General features: G+C 42.2%; 1 protein-coding gene across 1 annotated transcript in view; it reads right to left on the bottom strand.

The window, feature by feature from the left end:
- The window catches only part of LOC103533898 (protoheme IX farnesyltransferase, mitochondrial), a 98793-nt gene that overhangs the window by 19440 nt on the left and 52432 nt on the right, over positions 1–26921 (bottom strand). Inside the window, exon 5 of the mRNA XM_030461689.1 lies at positions 13424–13494. Within this exon, the coding sequence (XP_030317549.1) occupies positions 13424–13494 (71 nt within the window). The remainder of the gene's footprint in view (positions 1–13423; positions 13495–26921) is intronic.

Below are 26921 nucleotides of genomic sequence, written 5' to 3'. Positions count from 1 at the left end.
TATTTACATAAAAGTGTAAGCCTGAATCTAAGTGTCCATTTAAGACTGCCTACAGGTTTTTCAGGTGAAGCAGTAAGTGCTTATATTTGAAAATTAAATTCCAAGCTGAAGACAAAAGGCAATAAAACAAATTCTGTCTGTCAAAAACCTTTTAAAAACATCACTCACTTCGAAAAGGGCAAACCAAACCAAAGCATACCCAAAACAACCATGACTTCTGTTTTGCTGCAGCACAGAATGCCTTAATGGATTGAAACATTTACATTCCCAGGTGATTTTCTATTAGATCTTATTACTATCATTATTATTGACAACTGTCACTCCAGCCGAGGGGCCAGGGATATGTTCTGCCAAATGTAGGGTGATGGTATCTAAAATAAGCAGGAGAGGGATGGTGAGGAACAACACGTGGAGGGCAACTCGTGTGCCAAAGGGGAGAGCACAGCCCCACTGCCCAGCACCTCCAGCCAGGCTGCACCTCCCTAAAACACATCCTCCACACCCATACCATGGGCTGGGGTGGGGAAAGGGAGGGTGGGAAGAGAAGGAATTTATTTGAGAGCCATTTCCACATCCAAATGAAGCCAAGACACGCATCCTCACATCCCTCTGCATGGGATTTTAATGATGGCAAATACTCTGCACAGGCTACATCCTTTCATTGCACTTTCACTTATTTTTTGATGAGGCAAAACCTGGGTTTGGTTCTACCTGGCAAGTTTTCTGTTTTGCTGAAGACACATGTTCAGCAAGACCACCAGGCTTCCTCCCCTCACTCCTTTGCTGCTGCTGCCCAGAGAAAGGGTCCTAAATCAGCCCTGATTTCAGCATCTTCCCCAGCAGCAGGTAAACAGTGCCAAGACAATGAATCCCAGATTGACAGCTCAGATTAATCTCAATATTGCTACTCTGGGCACAAATTCCATCTGCATAGAGTGTCAAAACAATTTGTTGCAAGAAGAGGAGGAACAGCCTGGACCAGCCTCAGACACAGCCGGGCTGCAAACAGCAGGAGCTCAAAAGAAGGTATTTGGCAGACAAAGGCTACAAGTGGGATTCTCATCTCTGAGATTTCATTTCACCATCATGGGCTGAGCTGCAGATCCAGTGCACAAATGCTGTTCCAAAGCTGTAATTAAAATCAGATTTTGGGAGTAAGCATCATAAGTTGCTTATTATTTCTGGAATCCGTAGGTACTAAAAATGTCCCCAGACTACTCACCAGTACAAGGCTGCTGGAGGAAGCCCCCCTCCTCTTCCTAATTTTTTCCAGGTCAGCAGTAAGTTAATGCTTATTAAAGCTTCTGAAGGCTCTTACAAACTCAGACAAAAGCATCAGCTTGACATTTTTACATATTTCCGACAGCAATGAGAGGTCACACAACTGAAGTACAAGTCACATCCCTTGGAAAGCTGCTATGGCCACAAATGTCTGTGGTCATGTCAAGAAGGAAGGATGCCCACAGTCACCCCCAGCACAAAAACACCCAACCCCATGCAGAAAACCATCCCTCTCCCTAACTGCTGATACCCAGCTTTGCTCATCTCCTGGCACCTTCTCAACTCCTGTGGCCAGGCAACACAAAATGTTGCTGAAAAGCAGTCCCAGGGGAGGAGTGATCACCATGATTTTCCTATGGTACTAAGCTATGATTTGGTCACCTCCCTCAGCTGGAATATCAGTCAAGGGAATTTTTTTTTATATGGGTTTATGTTTTTAAAGACCAGCATCCAAGAACTGCTGACCCCTCCCCATCAGCTTTTAGAGATCCCCCAAGAAGACACAGAAAGGCCACCAAGGCCACACCAGGCAACTCCACTGCACCTGGAACAGAGAGGAGGAGCTGAGGATGCTGCAACAACAGAGGACTACATAGAAGCCTTCCTGCTCTTCCTGGACTGAGGTAATGGGGAGGGAAGAAAGTCCATCTCCTCCCAGCACACATCTGGTTTGCATTTCTGTAATTTCCAGCTCTGCTTCCCCAGATGGACAGATGCCTGAAGCTGGCGGTGGGGTTGTCTGCTGGCTCAAGTGCCGTAGAGTCAGCTGACTGTGAGAAATGAGCCAAAAGGCAGCAAAAGGCACATTTTGCCCCTGAATAGCAACAGTAGCTTCCCTGAAATGATTTTTGATGGGAGGTTAAAAAAACCATTCACAGAGCTTCCAGCATTCTAAGCTCAGAGTAAGGCACAGAGCATTCCAAAGCAATCAGTAATCGTGGCAGACAACTGAATGATGGCAACCTACCAACAGTGAAATTAAATTTTAACTTTCCACACAAATCCTTTCAGGCTGTGTATTTATATATTTAGTAATAAAAACCATATTCATGACCGTTGTCAGCTGCAGAAATTCTATAGTAATAACAACAATGCTAATGGAAACTGAAACTGGAACAACGCTGGCCTGGATTAGTAGCTTCATCGCTGATGACTTTTGTAAAACAATTCTAATTATTTTTTTTTTTAAAGATATCAGAGTGAACTCCAGGAGTATCATACAGACAGTCTGGGGATGTACCTGATAGGAAACACTTCTGCACTAGGACTTGAGATTTTAAGTCAAAGTGGTTACAAGATGGTCCAAGGAAGTGATTCTGTCCCTGTGCTCAGCCCTGGTGAGGCCACACCTCGAGTCCTGTGTCCAGTTCTGGGCCCCCCAGTTCAGGAAGGATATCGAGGTCCTGGAGCAGGTCCAAAGGAGGGCAACCAGGCTGGTGAAGGGACTCGAGCACAGATCCTATGAGGAGAGGCTGAGGGAGCTGAGGCTGTTCAGCCTGGAGAAGAGGAGGCTCAGGGGAGACCTCATCGCTGTCTACAACTCCCTGAAAGGAGGTTGTAACCGGGTGGACGTTGGTCTCTTTTGCCAGATGACTTTCAACAAGACAAGAGGGCAGGGTCTAAAGTTGTGCCAGGGGAAAGTCAGGTTAGATATTAGAAAGAATTTCTTTACGGAGAGAGTGATCAAGCATTGGAATGGGCTGCCCAGGGAAGTAGTGGATTCTCCGTCCCTGGAGTTATTTCAAAAGAGACTGGATGTGGCACTCAGTGCCATGGTCTAGCAACCGCAACGGTGGTTCAAGGGTTGGACTTGATCTCTGAGGTCCCTTCCAACCCAGCCAATTCTATGATTCTATGATTCTATGATTATGACCTCTAATAAGTACAGGTTTGAAGCAGTGTATCTTTTTTCAAGGACTGAAAGCATGACTGACAAAATATTACAAAATATTTTTATATTCAACTGTGACTTCCAATTACAGATTGGATTAGTCTCTAAGAGAGGTATTTCCTTTCAATTAAATGGAAAAAATTGCTTTAGCACTGGCAGAATGGACGTATTGTTCGACCCTTTTATTTCTTTCATGTAGATCTGATTCTGCATCCCTCAGAACTTCAGTAAACAGAAGAAAGCCAGAGTCTCCCTCTTGATACCATCTTCCACAGGTACATTGTGACTGAACATTATGAAAAGCCTAAGAACCTGCTGCTTGAGACTTAATCTTGCAGACTATCAAAATTCTATTAAACTGAGCAATCTCCATCAATGAGCTAAAACGGTCCTGGCTTAGGGGGAAAAACGTAGAGGAAGTTCTTAATAGGTATTAATTTATTCCAAATCATGCAATAAAGTTCAGAACTCATGACAAGGGGTGAAGGATGATGTATCTGAAAACTAAAATATGAAACTACTTTAAACTTTTAATTGGAAATTCAGTATTTCCCCATCATCTCCAAAGATCAGAACACACACACTTGGCTGTCATTTACCACTGCAGACTGACGAGTCATTCCTAAGGAGGTGCAACCAAATGGGGAGCTTCTTCAAGTCTTTTTCTTTTTTCTTACTTTATTATTTAACCTTGTCTTTGCAGTCTACAAGTAGCATCTGCATTCTGTCAGTGTCTGGTATCTCATCTCCAAAATTCACTGCTGTGGCAGATCAAGCTATACATGCACTACAAAATGGAATTTTATATCAAATTCCCTTTAACTAGAAATAACATTAGTTCCATTTTCAAGATTGCCAGAACACACTTGGTGAAATTTTGCCTGTTCATATTCTTGTAACAGACTATTTTGTGATTTGGTTTCTAGTAACACCCGTGACAAAGATGCTGGAAATTTAAAGGAATCTTTTCATTTTGAAAGGGACACATCTCTCTTTTTTATGCTGACATACATCAAAATTGTCTGATTGATTAGGCTGGAAGCTTCCACAGACACAATGTGTATGCTGGATGAGGCCAGAGGAATTTCAACTCAACCATAGAAAGAGAAATTGAGATTCCCACCCTCAGCATAGAGCTTTCTCCTTAAGATATCCTCTACTCATTTTTCACATCTTAACTCTAGGCAAAGGATGCCAGGATCTGGGATTTCAGTGTCCCTGGGTCCAGGAGTCTGCCTGGAGGACTGAGCCCAAAGCAACCACCTCTTTGGGGTGAGAGCTCAGCAAAGCCTGGGCACCCAGTTTACAAACACCACCCTTCAGAGAGAAATCCAACTTTTTATGCTGCCTTTTGTTACGAAGCAGAAACTCCAATTGGGCCTCGTCACTCCACTTGACATTAAAAAAAAAATTAAAAATGAAAAGGACCCACACTTACAAAATGTTTATGCTCTTATTACACTTGTCATACACACCAGAACTAATCATAACAACCCTGAGCAACCCTGCAGAGCCTGCTTGTTATATGGCTTTGTTAGGTAGGAGTGAAAGGGGGAATAATAATATCCACAGCTTCCCTGCAGTCATGAAAATGTAAATATTTTTTTAAAGTGCTCACAAGACAAACCCACAGTAAATTTGAAAAATGTCCTCAATAATATTTAAACTAAATCTTCCTCTTTAACCTAACAAACCTAACCTTACAACTTGGCAGTTAAATGATCCATTCATTTTATTCCAAAATCTTAGTTCTCTCTTCTTTTAAGAACCAGAGCCCAGCTGACTAACAGGATGGATAAAATGGTCTCTTCAGAAACACTTTGCTGTGATTTGGACTGATTAAATCTATCAAATGCTTCTGCTGAGCAAAGTGGTGGGTAGAGAAGTCTCAAGCCAGTTCTTAACCTCATTAAGATGGAGAAAACTGAAGTTCTAGAGTACTTAACAACCTGTTAAAAAAAAAAAAAAAAAAAAAAAAAATAGTCCAGGCATTCTCAGTACAGCATCACTGAATCACTGACCCTAAATACAACTGTAAGAGCAATGAAAATGAAGGAATCCAGAGACAGCAGGACAAGAAGTAATGGTCTGCAGCAGAAGGAGGAGCAGGCTCTAGACACCACTAAGTGGTACAGAAATCAGGTAGATCAGCCTCTCAAACTCATATTGAATTCAGATCCTTCCTGCCTACCTGCAGGTTCCCCTGTACCACTGTAAGCATGCAGCTGATCTTCAGGGAATTTCAAAATTCTCTGGGTGCTGCTCTTGAGTAGCTGCTACGTATGGGTGTATTGTGTGTGGGACTTCCCAGGTACTGGTTTGGTTGTTTACCCACACGTGGAGCTGTTATATTTTAGAAATGTTTGTTGAAAAAACCAAACCAGCCAAAGAAAAATCCCATTCATATTGCACCAAAGTGCATGAATACAACATTATTGTTGTCACACATGGGCAGCAAGATGAGTCACACCATGATTTATAATATTCCTTGTGATTCTATGACCCTAGCAAAACCAACAAAAAAATAATTAAATAAAACATATCAAAGAGGTTCTCTGCATATCTCAGCCTCAGGAATGCAGCTTTTCTGCTCATAAAGAGTGAGGAGCAAGCATCTGTGTTAGCACAGCTAATTAAAGTCTAAGAAAAACCTCTTTTGTATCTGCCTTGTCAAGTTGATAACGTGTAAGTTATAACTTGTACAAGACGTGATAAACTCTGTCCTTCACAGAAAGAAATGCCCTTCCAACAGGACTTCCAGTAAACAGATCTCAGGGCATAGCAGCTCCTAATCAGAGGCAGCTCCATAATGGACTTGTTGAGCACTGACATTTCCTACAACACTTGGCACCCGTTGAATAATGATGCTGGGGTGGTTAAACCAGATAAGGTCCAATCCTAATGCAGGGAACAAAGTGAGGGGAATTTGACTGTGTTAAGCCAGAATTTACAAACATGAACCTGAAATGTCTGACAGACACAGGGAGAAGAGCCACCAAGAGAACACTGCACGAAGCTGGGGAAAGAATCGTGGGTTCTCAGCTTTGGTTTTGCTTGTTTGTGTCTGTGTAAGGGGGAAAAATCCTTTTATTATCACCTTGGAGGAACTCATCACCAGTCAATTAAAAAAGAAAAGAGTCAGTGGTTACAGCTCATGTCCAAGAGGCCCCTTCATATGGGACACAGAGATGGAAGGATTAGTGCACAATAGTTTGGTTCCCTCCAGCTTGTGGGGCTCTACCCCCTGGCGAGGAGCTGACATGAGAGGATAAGACAACTCCATTAGGAGCCTGGATCACTTCTCCTCAGTGTTCCCCACAAGCAGATGGAGCAGCTATTTAGCCAAATGCACCGTGACTCCTGGTTTATACATGAGCATCTGGGATGCTTCCTAACGTGGGGTGATGCACAATGTACTCCTGATTTATCAGCTGTCCCACACGCAATTAAAGGTTCAGATAAATAATCTGGCAGGAAAGGTCCTCGGATGGGCTGAAAAGCTGCAAGGCCTGAGGGGTCAAGTGTTTCCCCTGGATTTAGAGTCACCAGAGTGAGCTGCCTGCAAAGGAATGTCCCCACTGACTGGGACTGAGGGAGGTGCAGGCAGAGCTGAAGGCACTGGTGAGCCAGCAGTTCCTTCATTCAACTGAAACGAATCTGAATGTAATGTTAGTTATTAAAACAAGCCTCTTTATTGCCCTAAGAAACAAAATATATGAGTAGTTAGAGCTATATAATTTCCTGCTAATACACATTTTGATCTGAGGATAATGTGCAGTATCACCCATTTTTCTCTGAGTTCTACAAAAGGTCTCTAATACCTTAGAACCATTTAATCAACATCCTATGCAGGCAGTGAATAGATAATTGAAATATAAGTACTGTCATCCATATCCCCCTTGGGAAAGTGACACAGTAAGCATTATATCATTCCATTAGTCCATCCTTTGATGTGGGTTTTAGTCCCATTAAACTATGTTTTAGCCTCAAGGTTTCTTCCCTCCCACCTCTCCATGACGTGGCCGTGTCAGAAAAGAAAAAAAAACAAAACACCAAAACCAACAACAACCCAAAAAATCCCCACCCTGCTGTTCAAAAGGCAAGGACTACATTTTTACAAGCAGTTTACATGTCAAAAATATAAAGCTGCCTTTTTAATTTCGTGTTTACCAAACACAGTCAATGACAGCTTCTGAAAAACACTAGGTAGAAAAATAAAAAAAAGGGGAAGCCAGAAGGGTGGTGGTGGGGAAGGAATGCATTTACTTGTTTTCAAATAATAAACCTGAATACAAGCAGGATAAAAAATGCTTGAAAAGGCTGCCATGGTGGTGTCTGCTTTGAATTGTGCCCTGTTTAAACAAGAGGAAAGCCTCCCACTGAAAAAAGAAACATTTTTATCATGCAAAAAGATCTCAGGGCAGTCCCTTTCAAATGAGGTATTTTCTAAACAAAATATTGGAATGTTTCCCTGCAGGGAGCGAGCATCTGATCTCTGAGAAATGATTATTCTTGAAGAACTGTAGATTTATGGAGTTTTTGTTTTATTTGTTTTAACTTAAGTAGAACGAAACCTGTCTGAAATGACCACCCAAGGGAGCAGAGCAGGCAGCTAAGGAGAGGCTGAGCTTTAAATGGGAACTGAAGTCAGACTGAAACCCTTGGGGAGGTTTTCAACTGCTGGGCTTAAAGCAGGGCTGGCTAAATGCTTAATGCAGGTTTCAGCATAAGCTGAGGACATGGATTTCCTCTCACTTACATCAGTGGAGCTCCACTAACATCAGTAGGAACATTCCTGATTTACATTAGTGTTAGCAAGCAAAGAATTGAGCTAATTACACTGAGTTATCAACAGTGATTACAGGAGGTGGGTTTTTTTTTAATTGCACACACATTTTTTCAGCATGGACTGGTGGTGTTACATGTGGCATAGCAAGGCTGCTACAGGCACTGGAGTGGGAAACTCAGCTTTACACAGAGCTGGTTCTGAGTCAGAATGTGCTTTAGAATAAAGAGGGAGAGTTTGACACGTTTGCCTTTTTTTACCAGTTTATGGATGTCCAATTTAGATATTTGAAATTCTAACTACCAGTCAGAAATGCAAGCCCTCAGTGAGAAACACTCCTGGCTTGGGAGCTCGTTTTGCTCTGATTCTTCAAAGTCTGCCTTACAGTTTAAAGTAACCACAGGCAACACTCCACTTGGAAATGTCAACAAGCAGAAGTGTTACTGTTCCATTAATTGCAATAATCATCAACTGTGGCCATAAGGAGAAGGAAGCTCATACAGAACACAGCTCCTTGTTCATTACTAAGTGAGGAGGTTATTAGTAAGTGAGGAGGAAAATGGATTCACCAAATAACAAGAAGGTTTATTTCTTTCAAAGCATCCAAGGCATTATCTGCATTGTGACTTCTTAAATGTGCAAGGAAAAGCAACTTTGAGAGTGTAAGTATTCTCCTTAAGGAGAATCTTATTAAGTGCCAGCCTCTTACTCCCATATTGAAGGTTTTAAGGAGGTTGGAGCCAGGGGGGGGGTTGGTCTCTTTTCCCAGGCAACTCTCAGCAAGACAAGAGGGCAGGGTCTCAAGTTGTGCCAGGGGAGGTTTAGGTTGGATATTAGAAAGAATTTCTTTCTGGAGAGGGTGATCAGGCATTGGAATGGGCTGCCCAGGGAAGTAGTGGATTCTCCATGTCTGGAGATATTTCAAAAGAGACTGGATGTGGCACTGAGTCCCATGGGCTGGGAACTGCAGCAGTAGTGGATCAAGGGTTGGACTTGATGATCTCTGAGGTCCCTTCCAACCCAGCCCATTCTATGATTCTAAGACTGGATAAAGCCTGGAGCAACGTGGCCAGACCTCTGGGCTGACAATGTTGTGAGCAGGAGGTTGTTCTACAGCTCTCCTGAGGTCCCTTCAAGGCTGAGCCATCCTCTGCTGCCTGGACATCACCTGGAGGACATTTACCTGGAGGTGAAGTGAGGAAGAAATCCCAGCCCAGTCCCTGCAGCCTCTGCTAAGACCAAACCCAAAGGACTTGGTACAGAAAACAGTTGCAAGTTACAAAACACTGTGGGAACAGAACTGAAAGATGTCTCCCTGGTCATGAACTGGTTATTTACAGAATACTGTTGGATGACTTTTTTTTTTTTTTAAGATGAAAAACTATTCTGTACAAGTTTCTGATCAGTGCCTAGCACAGCAGATCCACCCAGCAGTACTGGAAGTTCATAAAACCAGCTGCTTTTTAACAGGAGGGTGTGCAGTTCTGTGTTAGAAGGGCAATCAAAACTGTCACTTCATACAATATAATGGAACAGGACACTTGTCATCCTCAAAGCTAAGCTCACTCATCTACTGCAGTTAATATTAGAGATTTATTCAAATTAATCTGCAGGAAAATTAAACCCATTACCTTAAAATGCAAGGGAATAAATCATACCCAACAGGAAACCAGGAAAAGCTGCTGCCATTTCAGTCAAACCGAAGGGTGTGAGAGCACATTAAATTTTTCTTCAGCAACGACATAAAAAAATCCATGGCAGGAAAAATAACATCAGCTGCTGTTAGAATGCAAAATGCAAATATGCTCAGTGAGTTTATCACTGCAGCCAAAGTCTGAAGAACATCTCAAGCTGTTTGCATTTCCAAACAAGGGTCAGAGGAGGGAGGAGGACATGTGGGCAGGCTGGAATGATGGATGGCGTTTAGTGGCATGCTGTGTTTGGGTCTAACTCTTGTTATTTTTGCAACAGGATGTCTCTGATTACTCTCTGAATAGAGAATCAGGATGGTTACGTCTCATTGCTCAAAGGGAACGTTTTTTCCAAGGCTTACAAATTAAATAGGACATTGTAAAGCAAGCAGTCAATGAACTATCAGGTGCTGTTTGTCACAAAGCTAGCAACAGCCTCAGAAGATTCCCTGGGGGCATCAGCGAGAGGTTTGGGGTTGGCAAACAAGGTAAATGAACTCTTGTCCTGTGTACAGCACACCCCAGCTCTGCAGAGCCCTTCTATAGGGCTGCCTGTATGGTCCAGGCCAAATGATATAAAACAGATAGAGCAGAGGCACACTGAGCCTCTAGATAGCTATGTCGGCCACAAGCTGGTGCAACACAAACAGCACTTCACAAAGGATGGAGGACAACTGCCTTCCTAAATCCCATCCTTCCAGAGCTCTCTGGAGAACTGGCTCCTGGCTCACAGGGTTCTGCCTGGAGCAATGGTCTGAAGCAACCCAACTGAAACACTTCTTGAGTGTCAGCAGGAAGTGCCCTCTGTTCCCTGCCAGATCTCATTCTCAGATCTCAGGTGACATTCCCACTCCATGGTGCAGCCCCAGACCTGAAGCTTTTCCTCAAAAGCTACTGAGGTTCCTCAGAGATGCCAAAGGAAACTGCAAGTCCATGGTAACTTGCAGAAAAGGCTCAAAAGTGGAGACTTGGGAAGTGCCTCAACACACATGGAGGGAAATGAGCACACACTATTGCCAAGATTATTTTTTTCAAAGTAAAGACTTCAGGATGAAAGGAAAGGGAGAGATGTTGGAAGCAAGGTTGGTTAGAAGTGACAGCTGATCTTAAACCTAACTAAACTTGGGGCTGAACCTGCAAATGGAGGCCACAAAGTAAAACCCACAGGAATAACATTTCTTACTGAGCCATCTCTGCAAATCATCTCATCTAATCTAGAGACACCAGCCCAGCCAGGCTCTGGGTGACTCAGAGACACCAAGAACCTCTCACTGGGAGTTGCCAGTTTGACTCTGGCCAAAATTCAAAGCACCTAAGGATTGTCTTCAGGACACCACAACCTCTACAAAAAATGTCACTGGTTTCAGTGGGCAAAAGTTCAAATCAAAGCCACCATCAAAAGCCTTTCCAAGGCGGTGCAGTGAGCCAACATATGGAGAGTTAGCAACCTTCTCACTTCTCAAAAGGGATCTCAGATTCAGGACTGGACTATGCAAAATCTGGTATGACTCTGCTCCACATACTGACCAGTTCTGTAACAAGGACTACACCAAAAAGGAAAAGGAGAAAGGAGAAGAGAATCTCACAACACATTTACAAACAGTGCAAATGAAGGTGGATTGTAAATGATGCCTCCTTGGCACTGATCATCACAGATGATGTAACAGCAGAATTAAAACACCACCAAACATTTCATGATACGAAGCAGCTAACAAGAAGAAAATGTTCAAACTCAAGTGTCAGGCAAATTCTGGGCAAGAGCTTTGTACATAACCCAAGCTCCCTGGATTCCTTCCCAGAGCCAAGACACCAGTCTCTGACACACAATTTATCCATCTCTCGCGTCTGTTTCTGACTAGGTTTAGCACAACCATTTAAGGGTTTTATTTAATCAGCCAGGAAGGAAAGAGTTCAAAGAGCACAAGGGAATATGTGGCAAAATATAACAAGGTTAGATCATTTGCACTGGATTATTCTCCTCTGGCACACCGCAGAAGAAACAACCCAGTCGAGGTCTGCGTGTTCAACAGTCTGCAGGGAACCAGAGCAGCATTATTCAAGGTAAGTGACACTTTTAAAGAACTTTAAATTAGCTGTTGACAGTCAGGTAGATAGATTGATGAGTGATTACACGAAATTCCCAACATTACCATTTTGTGGTGAAAGCAAATATGAAGGGGAGGGAGTAAGAGAATCCATTAAATATGGTTTTGCCAATCTGCGGTGCATTGGGATGAGAGTGGAGTTCATTTAAGGACACTGGAAACTTAGAAAACAAATTCCTTTCTCTCAAAGAAAAGTTGACAGGAGGTTTCCCAACTATACTTTGGCTCCTGAAACAGAATCACAGAATGTCTTCGGTTGGAAGAGACCTTCAAGACCATCCAGTCCAACCTTTGACCAGCACTGTAAGTTCACCACTAAGTTATGTCCAGGTCCACATGCTGTTTAAATACCTCCAGGGCTGGTGACTCCAAGCCATGCTGGTAGAGTATGATAAAAAAATAACACAAATCCTCCTCATCATCTTTTTTCCTTAAAAAGTGTTCCTGCTTTCAGGGCTAAAGGACCACATGGAAGCATAGCAGAAGTGCAGCTCTCCTGAACTGCCCATTAAGGCTGACTTAGTGTATGTACATCAGAGGTCCTCACTGCATTGGTCCCTAAAATATGTTTTTAAATAAAATTAACTCAACTCAGGAATCTGTAATAAGCACCATCATCGACAACAAATCAGAACAAGTTTACTGAAGCACTCTAACTACTTTCAGTGAGTGAATTTACCTCCAAGGTTCACTTTAGTATTTTGTCTCAATTTTACTGTAATTTCATCCATCACGTTTTTTTCTGTCCTCCAAAGGTGATGGATAAAATACAGAAATAAATAGGACCAACTGTTCACAGAAGCCTAGAGGGAAAACATAATTTTGTTATAAATAATCCTTGGCACAAATCATGGAAATGCAATACTTAAAATTGTTTGTTGAATCATTTATGAATTGGGCCTTCAGTTTTAGTTTGCAAATAAGTTACAGTTTCTTGTTGATGTTCTTTTTCACTTTGCTTTTTTAGCTGGAAAGCAGCCTGTGAGAAACTGAACTGATACACAGTCCAGAAAGCAGACTGAATGAAGGAGTTTTTCCTAAGGGAATCCCCTTGCTAATGCAGGGCACTCTTGTTGGTGTTGGTGAGGGATTTACACAGGATAAATAGAAACTAAACTACAATAAATTTTTACTTTATTTTCACCATATTTAGTTTTCCCCTCATCTTTATCCTAAACATTTAGAAAAGGCAAAGACAACATAGTGCCTAACAACACCACTAGAAAAATCATTTGCCAATATCCCTGCCAGGAGACTCAAATGATCTAACAGATAAATATGGCTACTAAAAATAATTTACAGTCTTTTGTTTTGTGAAAATCTGAAGAACTGATGTTACAAACTACTGCAAAAGTTCCATGGGATGTAACCAAATGCTAACATGCTGTGCATGTGGTTGTCCCATGTGGAGAAATGCACAACAGGAGGAGAAATTCTGCTGTCCTGAGAAATTCAGTCTTTTAGAAGACAGCTGATTACCCAAACTCCCCACAGGAAAGTTACAGAGATGAGGAAATACTGAAGAGCAGATAGGCACATTTCTTTGTTAAGTCTTTTGTCTGGAACAGCTATTTTTTTGTCACCTGATGAGAGGGAGAAGCTTGGAGACAGATAAAAGCAAAGTGAAGCCTCATTTCTTCTTCCCCAGAGCAGGTGTGTGCTGCCTTACCTGATCTGTCCTCGCACCAGTGGTCTGTTTTTTGTCCTGTTCATGTTTGAGTCAAACGGAACCTCAAAGAACTGTAATAAAAAAGAAAAAAAAAATGGAAGAATCAAAATGAAAGGATGCTGGAAAGCATGCCATGCATGGAATGTCCTGTCTGCATCTGCAGGTGTGTTAATCTCTATTACTGAAGGTTCAGAGATACAACAAGAATGGCCAACTCCTTTTTCTGAGCTTTGATAGTTTGCATTAATGCTTTTGGCATCACCTTAGAAAGAAAATCACCTGGAGGACAAAAATAGTTTGTGCAAGTCCCCAAAAGTTAATCATTTGAAGTGGAGTTGGATTCTGAGTCCTGTTCTCAACAGGTTTGACACAGCTTTTATACACACATAATTATACACACAGCTCTGCCTCCAGTGGAATGTTAATACAACCACCTTGCAAACCTTGAGCTTCTGGTATTTAAAAGACAAATACTCTTTTTTTTTTTCACTAACATATAACTTCTGAGAGCCCATAACCCACCCCAAAATCAATCAACTCTTGTAAAGTGCTACCAAAACTGCACTGAGCATCTAGTTTGAGCAGCAGGGAAGGAACACAGCATGTGGTGTTATTTAATGTCACCACCAAATCTGACTTTAAACGTCACCTATGGGAAAACTCAGGCAGCACCATCTTCCTGCTAGGAATTTGGTAGGATCCTCCTGATAAAGAATGATACTGCAAAAGCTGAATGCACTTGGTCAAAATTTGCTTTGCATAGCAAATTGTGAAACCATTTAATTTCATGTCTGCAAACTACTAATAAAAAGAATAAGCATTTCTTTATTTATAAAAAGATTAGCATGCATTTCTAGGAAGAATATTTTATCCTGACGTTATGTCTGAGGTTTTGGGGTAGGATCCCAGCTATGGGGAGCATGTAGGAAAAGCAGCATAACACACAATCATCATTCCAAAGCATCAGGCTGAGAGGAAGCTCAGAACAGTCAAAGTGCAGACAGATGGAAGGTGTCTCTGTGATAAATGACTGCACGATTAAATCTAGGTTATTCCAGCGAGCTGATGGAATAGGAGAGACACAACAGGAGACAAAATTAACAACCATCTTCTTTTGACCAGTGGCACATTATTGACATTGCTACTGAATGGGGTGGCAGATTACTGAAGCAAACTCAGGCTGCTTGGCCAAAAGATCCTCAAATGAAGCAGAAGGGCCTTCGGGAAGGAAAAGGGTGAGTTTATCCATCTTCCACTTTGCCAGAGCATCCTGGGGCAGCACCAGGCAACTCACTCATTTCAGACAGGCAGCTCAGAGGTTATTTCTCACCCTCTGCCATGCCTGATCTGCAGCAGCAAGAGTCACTCACAGGTAGAGGAGAGGAGGGGGTGAGGCAGTGAGAAGCCCCAGCACCCAGAGGGAGGGCTTGGATCTGCTCAGCCCCTGCTCTGGCCCTGCAAGAGTGGATACTGCACAAAGAACCTCCAGAGGAAACCCCCAGGAATACCTTCAGCACCCCCTCTGGATCCAAACCCAGTGATTGCTTCTGACAGCTCAGCTTTTTGCTAATGGTTTGTTTCACTGTTACATTTCAGAGACAATTACCTTACAGGAAGAAAAAAATGTCAGCTGGTAGCAGCCTGGTAGAGCAATGCAAAGGAAAAATTCTACAGAGCTGAAGCTTTTTATCCCCAAAATATTTTGGGCTACGCTCAGTTTTGCTTTCTTTTTAAAAATAAAAATTTCCCTTTATTTCTATCTGAGCAGTCTGGCTGCTGTGAGCTTCCTTCCAGTTTGAACTTGTGCATGCAAAGGGATTCTGGTTCATGGGAGTGTTTATGCTGCCAGATAAATGCACTCCGTGTGTGATGGAGAAAAGCAAAATAATGTGGTTTTAAGCTCAGTGTGCCTCAAACATAAAATGAGTGAAATGAAGAGCAGTTGGACACTAAACACTGTTAAAAACATCCAAACTTCAGAATTTGAGTTATATATTAGGATAACCTGGTGAAACCATAATCAGTGTGTGAAAGATTTCCATTTATTTAATAATTATTACTCTGAATGGAATATAAATTAGAACAAGAAACTTCTCTGCTGATTTAAGTAGTCACAAAATGTCCATCTCTATTATACACAGACACGGTTGCTCCTGAAATTAAGATTACTCCATGACTGAAGTCTGAATTTTTTTTCGCTTTTTTAAATCTGCCAATCTGAATAATCTGTTCCTGTCAGCTGCACGCACGCAGCTCCAGAGCCAACTGAACCACAGCTAAGAAAAATCCTTTTATTTGCAATGCCCCAGATTCCTTCACTGAGCTAGTTGCTATTACATGTCAGCAAGATGCCATTTATCAAACTTTTTCCATTTTGCTCCCAGATGTTCAGCAAAATTCTCTCTCCACTTGAAATTATTTTCCCCTGATATTCAGAAAAAAAAAAAAAAAAAGAAAAAAATGTGCATCTCAAGTATCATTCCATAGGACTGAAAGGGTGAACTCAAAGACATTATCTCATGCCAGGCCAGCACAGTACAGCCTGTTTTAGCAAAGAGTAAATTCAGTAAGATGAATCTTGGATAAATAAATATTTCAGAAGCACTCAAGAGGCTTTTTCCTCAGGAAGCCTGAATGCATCAGTTCAGCTGGACAAGGCAGAACATTATCTGCCCTGGGTATCTGGGAAGCCAGCCCTCCAAAGGACAGGCAGAGGGTTAAATCTACAGCATCTTAAAATCCCTAAGTGACAAAACTTGGCAATGGCTTTCACAACCCTAACCTGAGTTTTAATCAGTATGCATGAACATTTAAAACATGATGATGGAAACAAATAAATCAGGCCAGCTACTACTTTGTGGTTTATTTCTCCAGCAGGCTCATCAGACTCTGTGTAGATCTCATCTAGTTAATATACAGTAATTATATCTTAAACATGTAACAATTCCTAGATTAGCTGTCACACTACTGCTTATACCTCTTTACACTCATGTCTTGAGGTTGTTGTTTTTTTCCCTTCAGTTTCTGACTGGTTTCCACTTTGTTTTTTAAGTGAAACATTACAGGTGGTTTAATTTCTTCCAGCCACCTCCTGGAAGCAGCAGTTAGCACAGAGGGCAGCTCATCACTCAGCTCTCCTGGGGAACACAGAGATTAATAAGATTCCCACAGCATCACCTTACAGATGGCATCACACCATTACCCTGGCACATCCAGGACTAACGTTTTAGAGGGAATCCCATGCTTTTAGGGACCTTCTTGCTCTTTCAGTACCACCACTGACACCATCTATGAAGTTTTCAAAGAGAGGCCTGACTCTCTGCAGTTCATGGATGGGATGGGATGGGGATGGGGATGGGATGGAAAGCCCTGAGCATGTGCTGCCTTTGTCATTCCTGTGGGAGAGATTGGAACTGCTGCCTTGGGACACTTTAGGATAAACAGAGTGCATGGAGAGGAACAACAGGTCACATCCTTTAGCAAACTGGTCACCCATACTTAGGAGGGTACACAGAGCACAGAGAGCACCAGGCTGGCCCCAGGCCAGGGCCAGCTCTAATCTGTGACATAACACTGCACTCAAACACTAAACATGTCCTTACACCAGGCCTGAGAAGCCCATCAGCCTCAAGAGGAAGCTGAACCCTGATGTCAAAAGACAATTTAACTGGAGGCAGCTCAGAGGTTTTCCTGTTGAAAAGCACCCCTGCAACTGAGCAGGATTCCACGTGCTCCTTGGCAGCAGAACAGAGATACCACTGAAACACACACTGGGACCAAAAAGGTACATGAATTTGGGAGGAGCAGGTGGACCAAAGCCAGGTGGAGTCCAGATACCTGGACAATAACTGGAGGGAAAGTAACATCCAGAAAACAATTGCTCACAGCTGGCCATGCAGCATCCAAATTCATGAGGTTTTAGCATTAGCCTTTCACATAAAGTATCCTGATTTTCCCAAGAACTCAAAGGGAAGTTGCTATAACTAGCACTGGAAACCCACCAGGCCATGAAGAGTCAAGTCCCTGCCTAGTGAGTGCTCTTCCCCTCCATATTGCCTCATTACTTCTACTCCTCCTGCTTTTTGGGATTTATCTTACAATGTGATAAAGTAGGATACAATAACATAAAAGGAGATGAAAAACATAACATGTAATTTACAGTAAATAAGATCAAAGTCAAGATTATTATTAAAGGTTTTCTTCTGGTTTCCTCTCAATCACTTTTATATGAAAACAACAAAGAATAATTAAAGTATATTACAAAGGTCTTTTTATTCAATTGTACACAGATGTGACTGAGAAAAAAAAATAAGTGAAGGGAGGATTTTGAAAAGCATTCATGCACTGATCTAACACTGTTCTCACTGAAGTCAGCAGCAGTTTGACTTCAATGAGAGCAGGGACAGACCAACACTGAGTGATTCTGAAAATCCCACCCTAATTGTACAAACAAGGGAAGGCTTTAGAGATTGCTGGCTTGGAGATTGTATATTTGAGAATCATAAAGGGCACACAGCACCTGTTTGTCTTCAAGATATGAAAATAAAGCAAGGCAAATATTTTAAGGATTAGAAATGCCTTTTTTTCTTTTTTTTTTAAGGCAGTATCTGAAAACCCTCTGGCTCTGCAGTTCCCAGTGTAGTTATAGATCTGCTTTAATATTTTCCATTTTAAAGAAGATTCTCATTAAAAAGAAGATTGATGCAAGCCTGAACAGTAGTACCTGCAGATAGAGAAAGGCACCTAAAACCCAAACTGCCATGGCCCAGTGACCTGAAGAAAGGTCTCCTAGGTAAAGCAGCAGCCACGGTTTAATTTATTTTTTTTTAAAAAAGCTTTCACTGCAGACCCAATCTTCTGCTTAGCCAGTGCTTAGAAACCCATTGCTATGTACAGGGGATAGAATGGGACAAAACTGCAAGCAAAGTGCTGAGCCCTGTCACTTCAGAGACATTGTCAGGATGGAGAAGACCCAAGGCTCCCATTCCCAGGGATTTGTCCCTTCCAAGTAACAGCTGCTGTTGGGTTCTGCTCTTAAGAGCTCAAGAGATGACATGTTGCTATTTCCTTGACCACTTACCAGCCTGTGCCTTCTCAGAGACATCCATTATGCCAAAACTGAGATTTTTAGGGTTTTTTGGTTTTGTTCCATTGCACTGAAGTGCACTTAGGTGGCAGCAGTGCCCGGAGCCCCAGGCACACTGCTCTGTGTTTGTTTTCAGCTCATCCAAAGCCTTTTAGTAGGGCTGACCAACAAAACAAATTGCCTTTAAACTCCTGCAAGCTCTTCATCAGCACTCAGACCAAACAATATCTTTTGGAGATAGCAGAAGTACCATGACAAGCAGCTTGAAAAGTGTCTGACCCTGTCAGCACTCGAGGGTGTCAGAATGAGGTGGTCCCAATAGCAGAGGAGCTGATGCCTGCTGCTCCCTGGGTCCCACCAGGGTCACTGAGGGCTTGGGGACAAGGTGAGGATGATGATGGACACGTCCTGAAACGTGCTGGCTGGAACTGCTGAGGCACAGCAGGTTGGGACAGGCTGGTGGCATTCATCTGGGCCCAAGCAGCAAAGGTGGAAGGAAAGCTCCTGGGTGTGCACACGAGTGGCTGAGCACGCTGCAGTAAAGCAAGGAATTAATGAAGTAAGAAAAGGTAATTAAGGACTACATGAGGTCTTCAGTGTATTAATAACTTGGAAATAATGGGGGATTTGTGTCCAACTACTTCAGCTATTTTACCCCACATCGAACAATTTTCTTCTCTTCATCTTTGAACCAAATTTTCAAGCACCAATGAACCAATGCATTTAAAGAATTGAAAAAGGAAAAAAAAAAAAAAAGGAAAGGAAAAAACCCCCCTTGTTTCATCTCATTTTTTCAATGCATCTGATGCCCAAGACTTGAAATGGGAGAAAAAACCATGAAATTCCTATTTTGGTAAAGAGGAAATATGTGTGACCACCTGATGGTTCCATTAAAATCATACTTTGCAAAGACACTGTCACAAAACCAAAATAATAATAAAAATTTAGAAGCTGTTCAACCTTGCAAATGGCCAACATTGGGAGCCACTTAAATAGCAAATTCCCAAGGTCTCATCAAGGTCAGCCACAGCTTCAAGGGAAATGCAAGCTGGTTACCACAGACAGGCTCTCACCCTATGGTATCCACCTTGGAGAAGCTTTCACAGGAAGAAATACTGGTTTCTGGCCAGCTGCCAAAAGACTTCTAATAACATTAAATATTTATCATGAAGTCTTTTTTTATTTAGCACACAATTTAGCATCCACAAACAAAAGCTCCTTACTCCAAGCTTTCCTCTGGCCCCATTTCCAGACCACACTTGGGCTCCCTGAACCAAAAGGGAGCAACGTCCAGAGTGCCTTCCCCTCCTTTTCTTTTGGACATGGACTTTGTCATCTTTGGGCTCTTCCTTTTCATCTTAAAATTAAAAATAATAAAAAATATGTTTCAGGTCTGAACCCTTGTGCCATCCCTTTGTGCTGACCCAACCAACTGATGCCACAGGATGATCTCATTTTCCTATCTTTTCTGGTTTTTTGTTTGTTTGTTTTGGGTTTTTGTGGTTTTTTTACCTGTATCACTGGATCAGGTCACCCTGGACCTGAAAAAAAGGAGAGGGAAGGGGCTCAGCTCCCACCACTGACCTGCTCCATCACATACCCCAGGACAGAAGCAGCAACACAACACTGTGGCTCTCATTTAGGGGTTAAAGTGTTCTCTCTCTCTGCCCAGGATCATGGAGATCAGGCAAAGAAGCAACATTCAGCTCTACACATTCTCTTGCCCTGGAATAATAAAGGAAAACTTAACCTACCCATCCACTCCTCACCAACTGAACTCTGATCACTTCACCATGCAGGATTTTTAATGACAAATAAGTAGATGCCAGATCCAGAGATAAGTACTTTCTGCTCTTCCAAAACTGTTGGTTGTTTTTTTTTACAACATATTTTAGGAACAATTGTGAGAGTTGAAGAAAAATACCACCTTAATGCCTACCAGAAGACATTCTAAGTAGTGTTGCAAAACCATTTTCTCGAAGAGATTCCTTTGAATAAAATCACATTTGTCAGGATGCCAGCGTGCCATGGGTGCAACGTATAATTTAAAAAACAAACAAAACTTCAAATAACAACCTCTTTGCTGCAGATAGGAATTGCACAAGGTCAGTATCTGGTTTAAGTTACTATATGTCCTAAAATACACAAGGCCAGGTCCTCTGGCGAGAGTGCAGCTGCTTTGAGCAATAGTGCAGATAAAATCTGATACTGAAGATGGCTTACACAAATTCCTGTGGTGGAATAAAGTTGTTACTCAGGAACTCTTGGGGAAGTATTTCTGCTGCCCAATTTCAAGTGCTTAACTCAAGCAGGAGAACCAGAGCCAAGCAGGAGCCTCGCATCTCCTCCAGCTGGCAAGTGAGAGCAAACAGAGGCAGCAGCCTGGCTGATTGAGATGCAAAGCCTTTATTTCTCTCTAGTAAATACAAAAGGATCCTGAGCCCCTGGCTTTAGCCAGGGCAGTTGGAAAAGGGGCAGGTAACATGGCAGTCATAGAATCATAGAATGGGCTGGGTTGGAAGGGACCTCAGAGCTCATCAAGTCCAACCCTTGATCCACTCCCCCCGTGGTTCCCAGCCCATGGCACTCAGTGCCACATCCAGGCTCTTTGGAAAGATGTCCAGACACGGAGAATCCACTACTTCCCTGGGCAGCCCATTCCAATGCCTGATCACCCTCTCCAGAAAGAAATTCTTTCTCATCTCCAACCTAAACCTCCCCTGGCACAACTTGAGACCCTGCCCTCTTGTCTTGCTGAGAGTTGCCTGGGAAAAGAGCCCAACCCCCCCCTGGCTCCAACCTCCTTTCAGGGAGTTGCAGAGAGTGATGAGGTCTCCCCTGAGCCTCCTCTTCTCCAGCCTCAACACCCCCAGCTCCCTCAGCCCTTCCTCACAGGAATTCTGCTGAATCCCTTCACAGCCTCCTTGCTCTTCTCTGGACCTGCTCCAGGACCTCAATCTCCTTCCTGAGCTGAGGGGCCCAGAACTGGACACAGGACTCAAGCTGTGGCCTCACCAGAGTCACTGAGCATCAGCTGTGACTGTAAAACCACACAGTCTGGCTGCTGCTCTCAGAGCAAGGAAGTGGGAAGGTGAGATTCAAATCACTTCCGCACGGCTCCTGGCTCCAACCCATGTGTCCAGGATTCAGGTCATTTTAATCAGCTTTTTATAATTTGTCACTCAAATGATCAGAATACTAATCCACTGCAATGTGCTTCCTGCCAGGCACCCCAACGTTAATCCAGAAACTGCTCTCCTGTGTCACACATTTGTGTGCTCACTGCCTGCTCCTGGCTGACACATCCTGTTAGCAATGCTTTTTCTCTTACAAGACAGACAAAAGCAGCACCATACATAAAGCAGCAGGCTTGTCTGCTTTGGGCTGGCAAAAGGTTATTTATGTAGTTGCATCCACATAAATTACTTATGCAAAATATCTTTTAGTTTTGGAATTAAATTAACTCTTTTACTTGAAGTTATTGGCACTTGTGAAAAGTAATTTGCTTTGGTCCATCTGTATTTGGGAAGAAAAAAAATACATCTACAGCTCCTTCTGGACAAAATATGTAAAAGAAAAAAAAAACAAACAAAAAACCAAACACAAAACACAAACCCAAAAAACACAAGGAATGAAATGATAAAATCTGGGAACAGTGTAATACAGACAATAAAAACCCCTCGTTCTCATTCAGGTTGTGAAGTGGCAGCAGCATTTAGTGCCCTGGCTCAGAAGGGCAGCACAGTAACACTGCCTGACTCCTGCAGAACTCACCCACAGCTCAAACCTCTTCCTATTGATAAACTCAGCCCTCAAGGGTTAATCCTTTCAGACACCAGGAAGATGCCAGTTCCACGTGGCACATTTAGGGACTCTCCTGTGTTTACAGGAGAGCGTTTACAAGTATCCTCAAGAAAACTGAAACCCAACTTTTTCCTGTTGTTCAGCTGTCTGAAAAGAGAGCAAGAAATCTCTGCAGGGGATTTCATGATTTACACTTCACTGGCAAGAGAACAGCCTCAGTGCTTCACTCCACCATGTGCTCTCAGTGCCAAAAGGAATCTGGTTTCTAATATTCCCCAGAGTTCCAAATGTTCAGAGATGGTATCAAAGGCATGATAATATTAAATATTGTAACTTCATTTGTATGACAATGGGGTTTGTTTCTTTTTACAGCCTGGCAATACAGGTTAGGAGAAATCACTCTCCTCTCTCCCATCTGTACATAACTTAGCAGAAAGCTACCAATAGACTCAATGGAATTTTTTCAGAGACCACAAAGGAAAGGCACATCTCTGCTGGGGAATGCAATAGTTACAAAAATAGTTCTGGGAACACTGGGTTTCAACCAAGGGTCCTCAGGCTGCACAGAGAAGGTTTGTTAAAGACAGCCAGGAAAAGGCAGTTGCATACATGACGTGTCAGGCCACATCTGGGACACTTTCAGGGCATTCTCTCTGAATTAAACCTCTCACAGAAGAGATGCTTAAAAAACAATGGGAAGTTTCTGGCCAAGCCTAAGGATTTTACTCCCAGGGAGTTAGTTCTTCATAAAGACAGGCAGAGTGTGTAGATCTGCCAAACCTGGCAAGGAGGTACAATATCCTAACAGATAGCCAGGGTATATTTAATCACTTAACCCCAGCCTGGCAGGTACAATTCAGTAGCCATCTATTTTTTTGTTTGTTTGTTTCATTTTTAATAGCATAATGCCCAAAGTAGGACCATGAATGGCCATCATTGCACTCTTCTGCTAAGGGCTGGATGACAAACCTACAAAGTGAGTAGTGACAAAGACATCCCAAACCAATGATTAGGTCTCACCTTCCCTTCCCCTTCCTTAAGGATGAAAGTGAAGGCAGAGCCTCCCCATGACCCATTAGAAAGCACAAACAGCCAAACCTGTTCCAGGGGCATCACACCATCCATCTTCCTAAAGCTGTCAAGAAATGTTTGTCATTCCAATACTGCTTGCATCTCCCAAATGCTAAGATAACACACCCATCAATCTCAGCTGGAGTTAAAAGAGGAGTTGAAAAATAAATAGTTCTGAGGCATGTTACTAAGAGGGATTCCACACACTATTAATTTTAGCTTGGAAACCAATTAAGACACCTAATCAGCATTAACACCACCACTCTCTTTTTAAGGTATAATGACCTATTCACTTGCTTAAATTTATTTATTTTGTGACAGTGATCCTTTCAAATGCTTTAGAGGATTAAACAACAATCTTTTGAGTACTGGCTTCTGGCAACAAGAAAATTTTTTCCTAGGGGGAGGTCAAAGATAAGGCCAAGACAGCACGATTCTCTCTGGTTTAAAAGGCCATTCTTAAAATAAAAGAACAATAACAAGAACAAATCTAATGACATATAAACAAAACCTGTCCTGAACACTGTATCAATCTCAATATGCTGAAATAAACTGATGTTTTCCACTCAAATCTGGAGCACCCTTTTTCCCCTTCAACCAAACTGTGACTTCTTGCTCAGGAGCATCACCAGCAACATCTGGCAACACTTCTGGATGGCAAAGCAGTAATCGAGTGGTGCCAGCATGAAACCTGCACCATCCTTCTATAAAAAGCTGATTAAAACAGGAACTCAGTGCCCACCCAAAGGGCTCAACATTTCTGCCCAACCCCTGCAGCTCCTGCAATGGGTATTACCTCTACCTGGCACTGAACCTGCACAAGCTTTTTAATATTGACAGGAAAATGCCACTCTTGTCAGATTTGTCTTCCATGTACCTCAAATGTCACCTTTGTTTGCTAAGTGTTAGTCCAATATGAAGTTTTCTGAGCATCTATGGGGAAAAAGAAACAATCAACCCTCAGTGTCCTGATTTCCCCTGGGTGCCAGCACCCCCTGAGAAGCTTTTCATACCTTTTTCTGTCTGTGCCAGCACAGGGATCTGGAAACTTTGACTCAATAGGACTGACTGAAGCAGAGGACTTGGGACTAGAGTTTTAGTCAACCACAATGAAATAAGGACAAATTCTCTAAATCACCTGGGTTTCACAGAAGAGCTGACTGAGTGTCTTCATGCAAGGGGTTAAAGTCAGATTCTGCATCATGGGATTTTTATTGTGTTACTTTTCCATGGAACTAAACCCAGGAAAGCAAAAAGTCTTTCTGGGCTACTGGAAGTGCATTCCAGTATCTAGTCAAAAAGCATCAGGTCCAAACCTGAACATCTTTATCCAGGAAAGTAGGAATACATTGTGAGAAGATAGAAGACTGGAAATTCAGTGTCCAAGTCCCACCAGGAAGAGCAGGCTATAATTGTTGGCAAATATAAGAGAAAAGAAATCATTTGATTTGCTTGTCAAATAGCCCAGATCAGTCTCTGATGCCAAACAGCCCAGCTTATCTCTGGACAAGTACTAAGAAAAAAATATCAAAAACTATAAAGCTATCCTCTCAAGAAAGGATTGCAAAATCAAATCAGTTCCTCTCCTGCAAACTCCTGAAATAATTATTTTTTAAAAATCACTCTGAGCTGAAACTAAAATGAACCAAAACGAACATGGTAGTAATTTTATGACCAAAAAATAATCTGCTGAAACATCTAGTTTTGGTCTGGATTTCACATTCTTCAGTGAGGGAAGTGTGTGTGTATACCTGAGAAACCCCAACCTTGCTATTCCAAAAACAAGCTCACCAACAAAAAGTTCTTATTCCGAAACAGAAATACCCATAAAAGACATTCCAGAAGAAAACAATTCTGCTTTAAAATTCACATCCTAATAAAATTCAAATGAATTTCCCTAGGCAGGCAAGTCCTTAAATGTATACCTCCATTTAATTACACTGCAGTTCCTGTGTAGACAAGTCCCAAGATACTCTTACATGATAATCATTAAATATGAAGTGGTGAAATGAATTGCAACATCTAGTAATGCTTCTTATGAACTTAGATTTATAGTCAAAACTAAAAAAAGCACATGGTTACTGTGTCTGCATGTTGTATGAAAAAAAGGTAGATATGAAAATAGCTATTGAAAATGATGGATAGCTGGACACAGGCATCTAACCCAAACTGCTGTAAAGGTAATGCTCAGCCCACCTACTTATTTAATCCATGTAATAGGAATACTAAAATTATAAAGGAATCTAATTACATTTACAAGTCATTTAAACACTGAGCACCCAAGAAAAATAACTGGCAGAATTGTGTTATTTAGTAAATAAAATCTCCTGTTCAGCTCTACACTTCAGCACTTGTTTAAACAGAACAGTAAAAAGCTCAGATGCATCTCGTAGTTTCACTACTTTAAAAAAAAAAAAAAACAGGAAAAAACAAATCCAGTTTTGTAAAGCAATCATCTGTTCATGGCTGAAGAAATGACACAAGTGCAAAGGATCTCAAACTGTGGTCCCAGAAAAAAAGAGCAAAATAACTGCAGCCAGACAAAAGAAACTTCCAACATCCACGTTTTGTTCCAGCAAAACCCAGAGGGGCACCCAACTGCTTTATGCACCTGAGCAACTGCTCTCTAAACATCAGCTACCACAGAGAAAGGTTTAAACAGGTTTGGAGGATTCATTGGGATCATTTACACACAAGCATATGCATTTACTACATAAATATTTATAGCTTGGCAGCTCTCTCCCCCCAGTCTGCACGGGGTTTCTCCGTCGGTTTCACCCGTGATATTTCCTCTGAATTTCCACATTTCCAGATGCTTTGCTCATGCAGCCTTGATGGGGAACAGTTGTGCCTATTAGCAGACAAGCTGCTGACAACTAAGCCAAGCTTCTAAAAGCTGGCAGAGAGATAATCTGGCACCAAGATCTGGGAAGTTAAAAGAGAAAGAGGCACGGTGGCCTGAAAACATGGAGAAGGCAGAGGAAAACCTCGGCCAGCCCCGAGCCTTTCCTTAGGATGCTTCTCATCTCCTTCCAGAGCACTTCAGGGAAAAATCTCATCTCAGTCAACCACCCGTCTGCTCAGCACCACTCTGTTCTCCACAGAACTTTCTCTTGAGAAAGGAAAGAAAGTGGTGTTCCATTTGTAAATAAGTGGTATTCACAAATGGTAATTTGTCCAACTTAACTGTTTGCAATGGGATGAAGGCAAAAACCCTGTTGCTTTATTTTGCTGTCACCTCTTGCCTCTCCTTCTCACCAGTCACTAGTGATGTATAAACTTCTTCACTTTACAAAAAAAAAAAAAAAAAAAAAAAAAAAAAAAAAAAAAAAAAGAAAAATTCAAATGCTTCTGGGAGTGCAGGAGATGCTTTTCCACACCTCCTCTGAAGCTCTCTGAACAGAGCTATCACTGCTACCACCAAGCTGTGCTAACAGAGGACATAAAACTAAGGCAAACCAAGTAGGAACCAGCAGGGTGTCTCCATCTCAGCCCCTGGGCTTCCAACCCCCTTTCCCACAAGGTTTTACACCATGC

The sequence above is a fragment of the Calypte anna genome, chromosome 18 (genome assembly GCF_003957555.1).
Source record: "Calypte anna isolate BGI_N300 chromosome 18, bCalAnn1_v1.p, whole genome shotgun sequence".
In the NCBI taxonomy this organism is placed as follows: Eukaryota; Metazoa; Chordata; class Aves; order Apodiformes; family Trochilidae; genus Calypte; species Calypte anna.
Note: the sequence above shows the minus strand (reverse complement) of the source record. Positions and strands in the feature narration are given on the sequence as shown.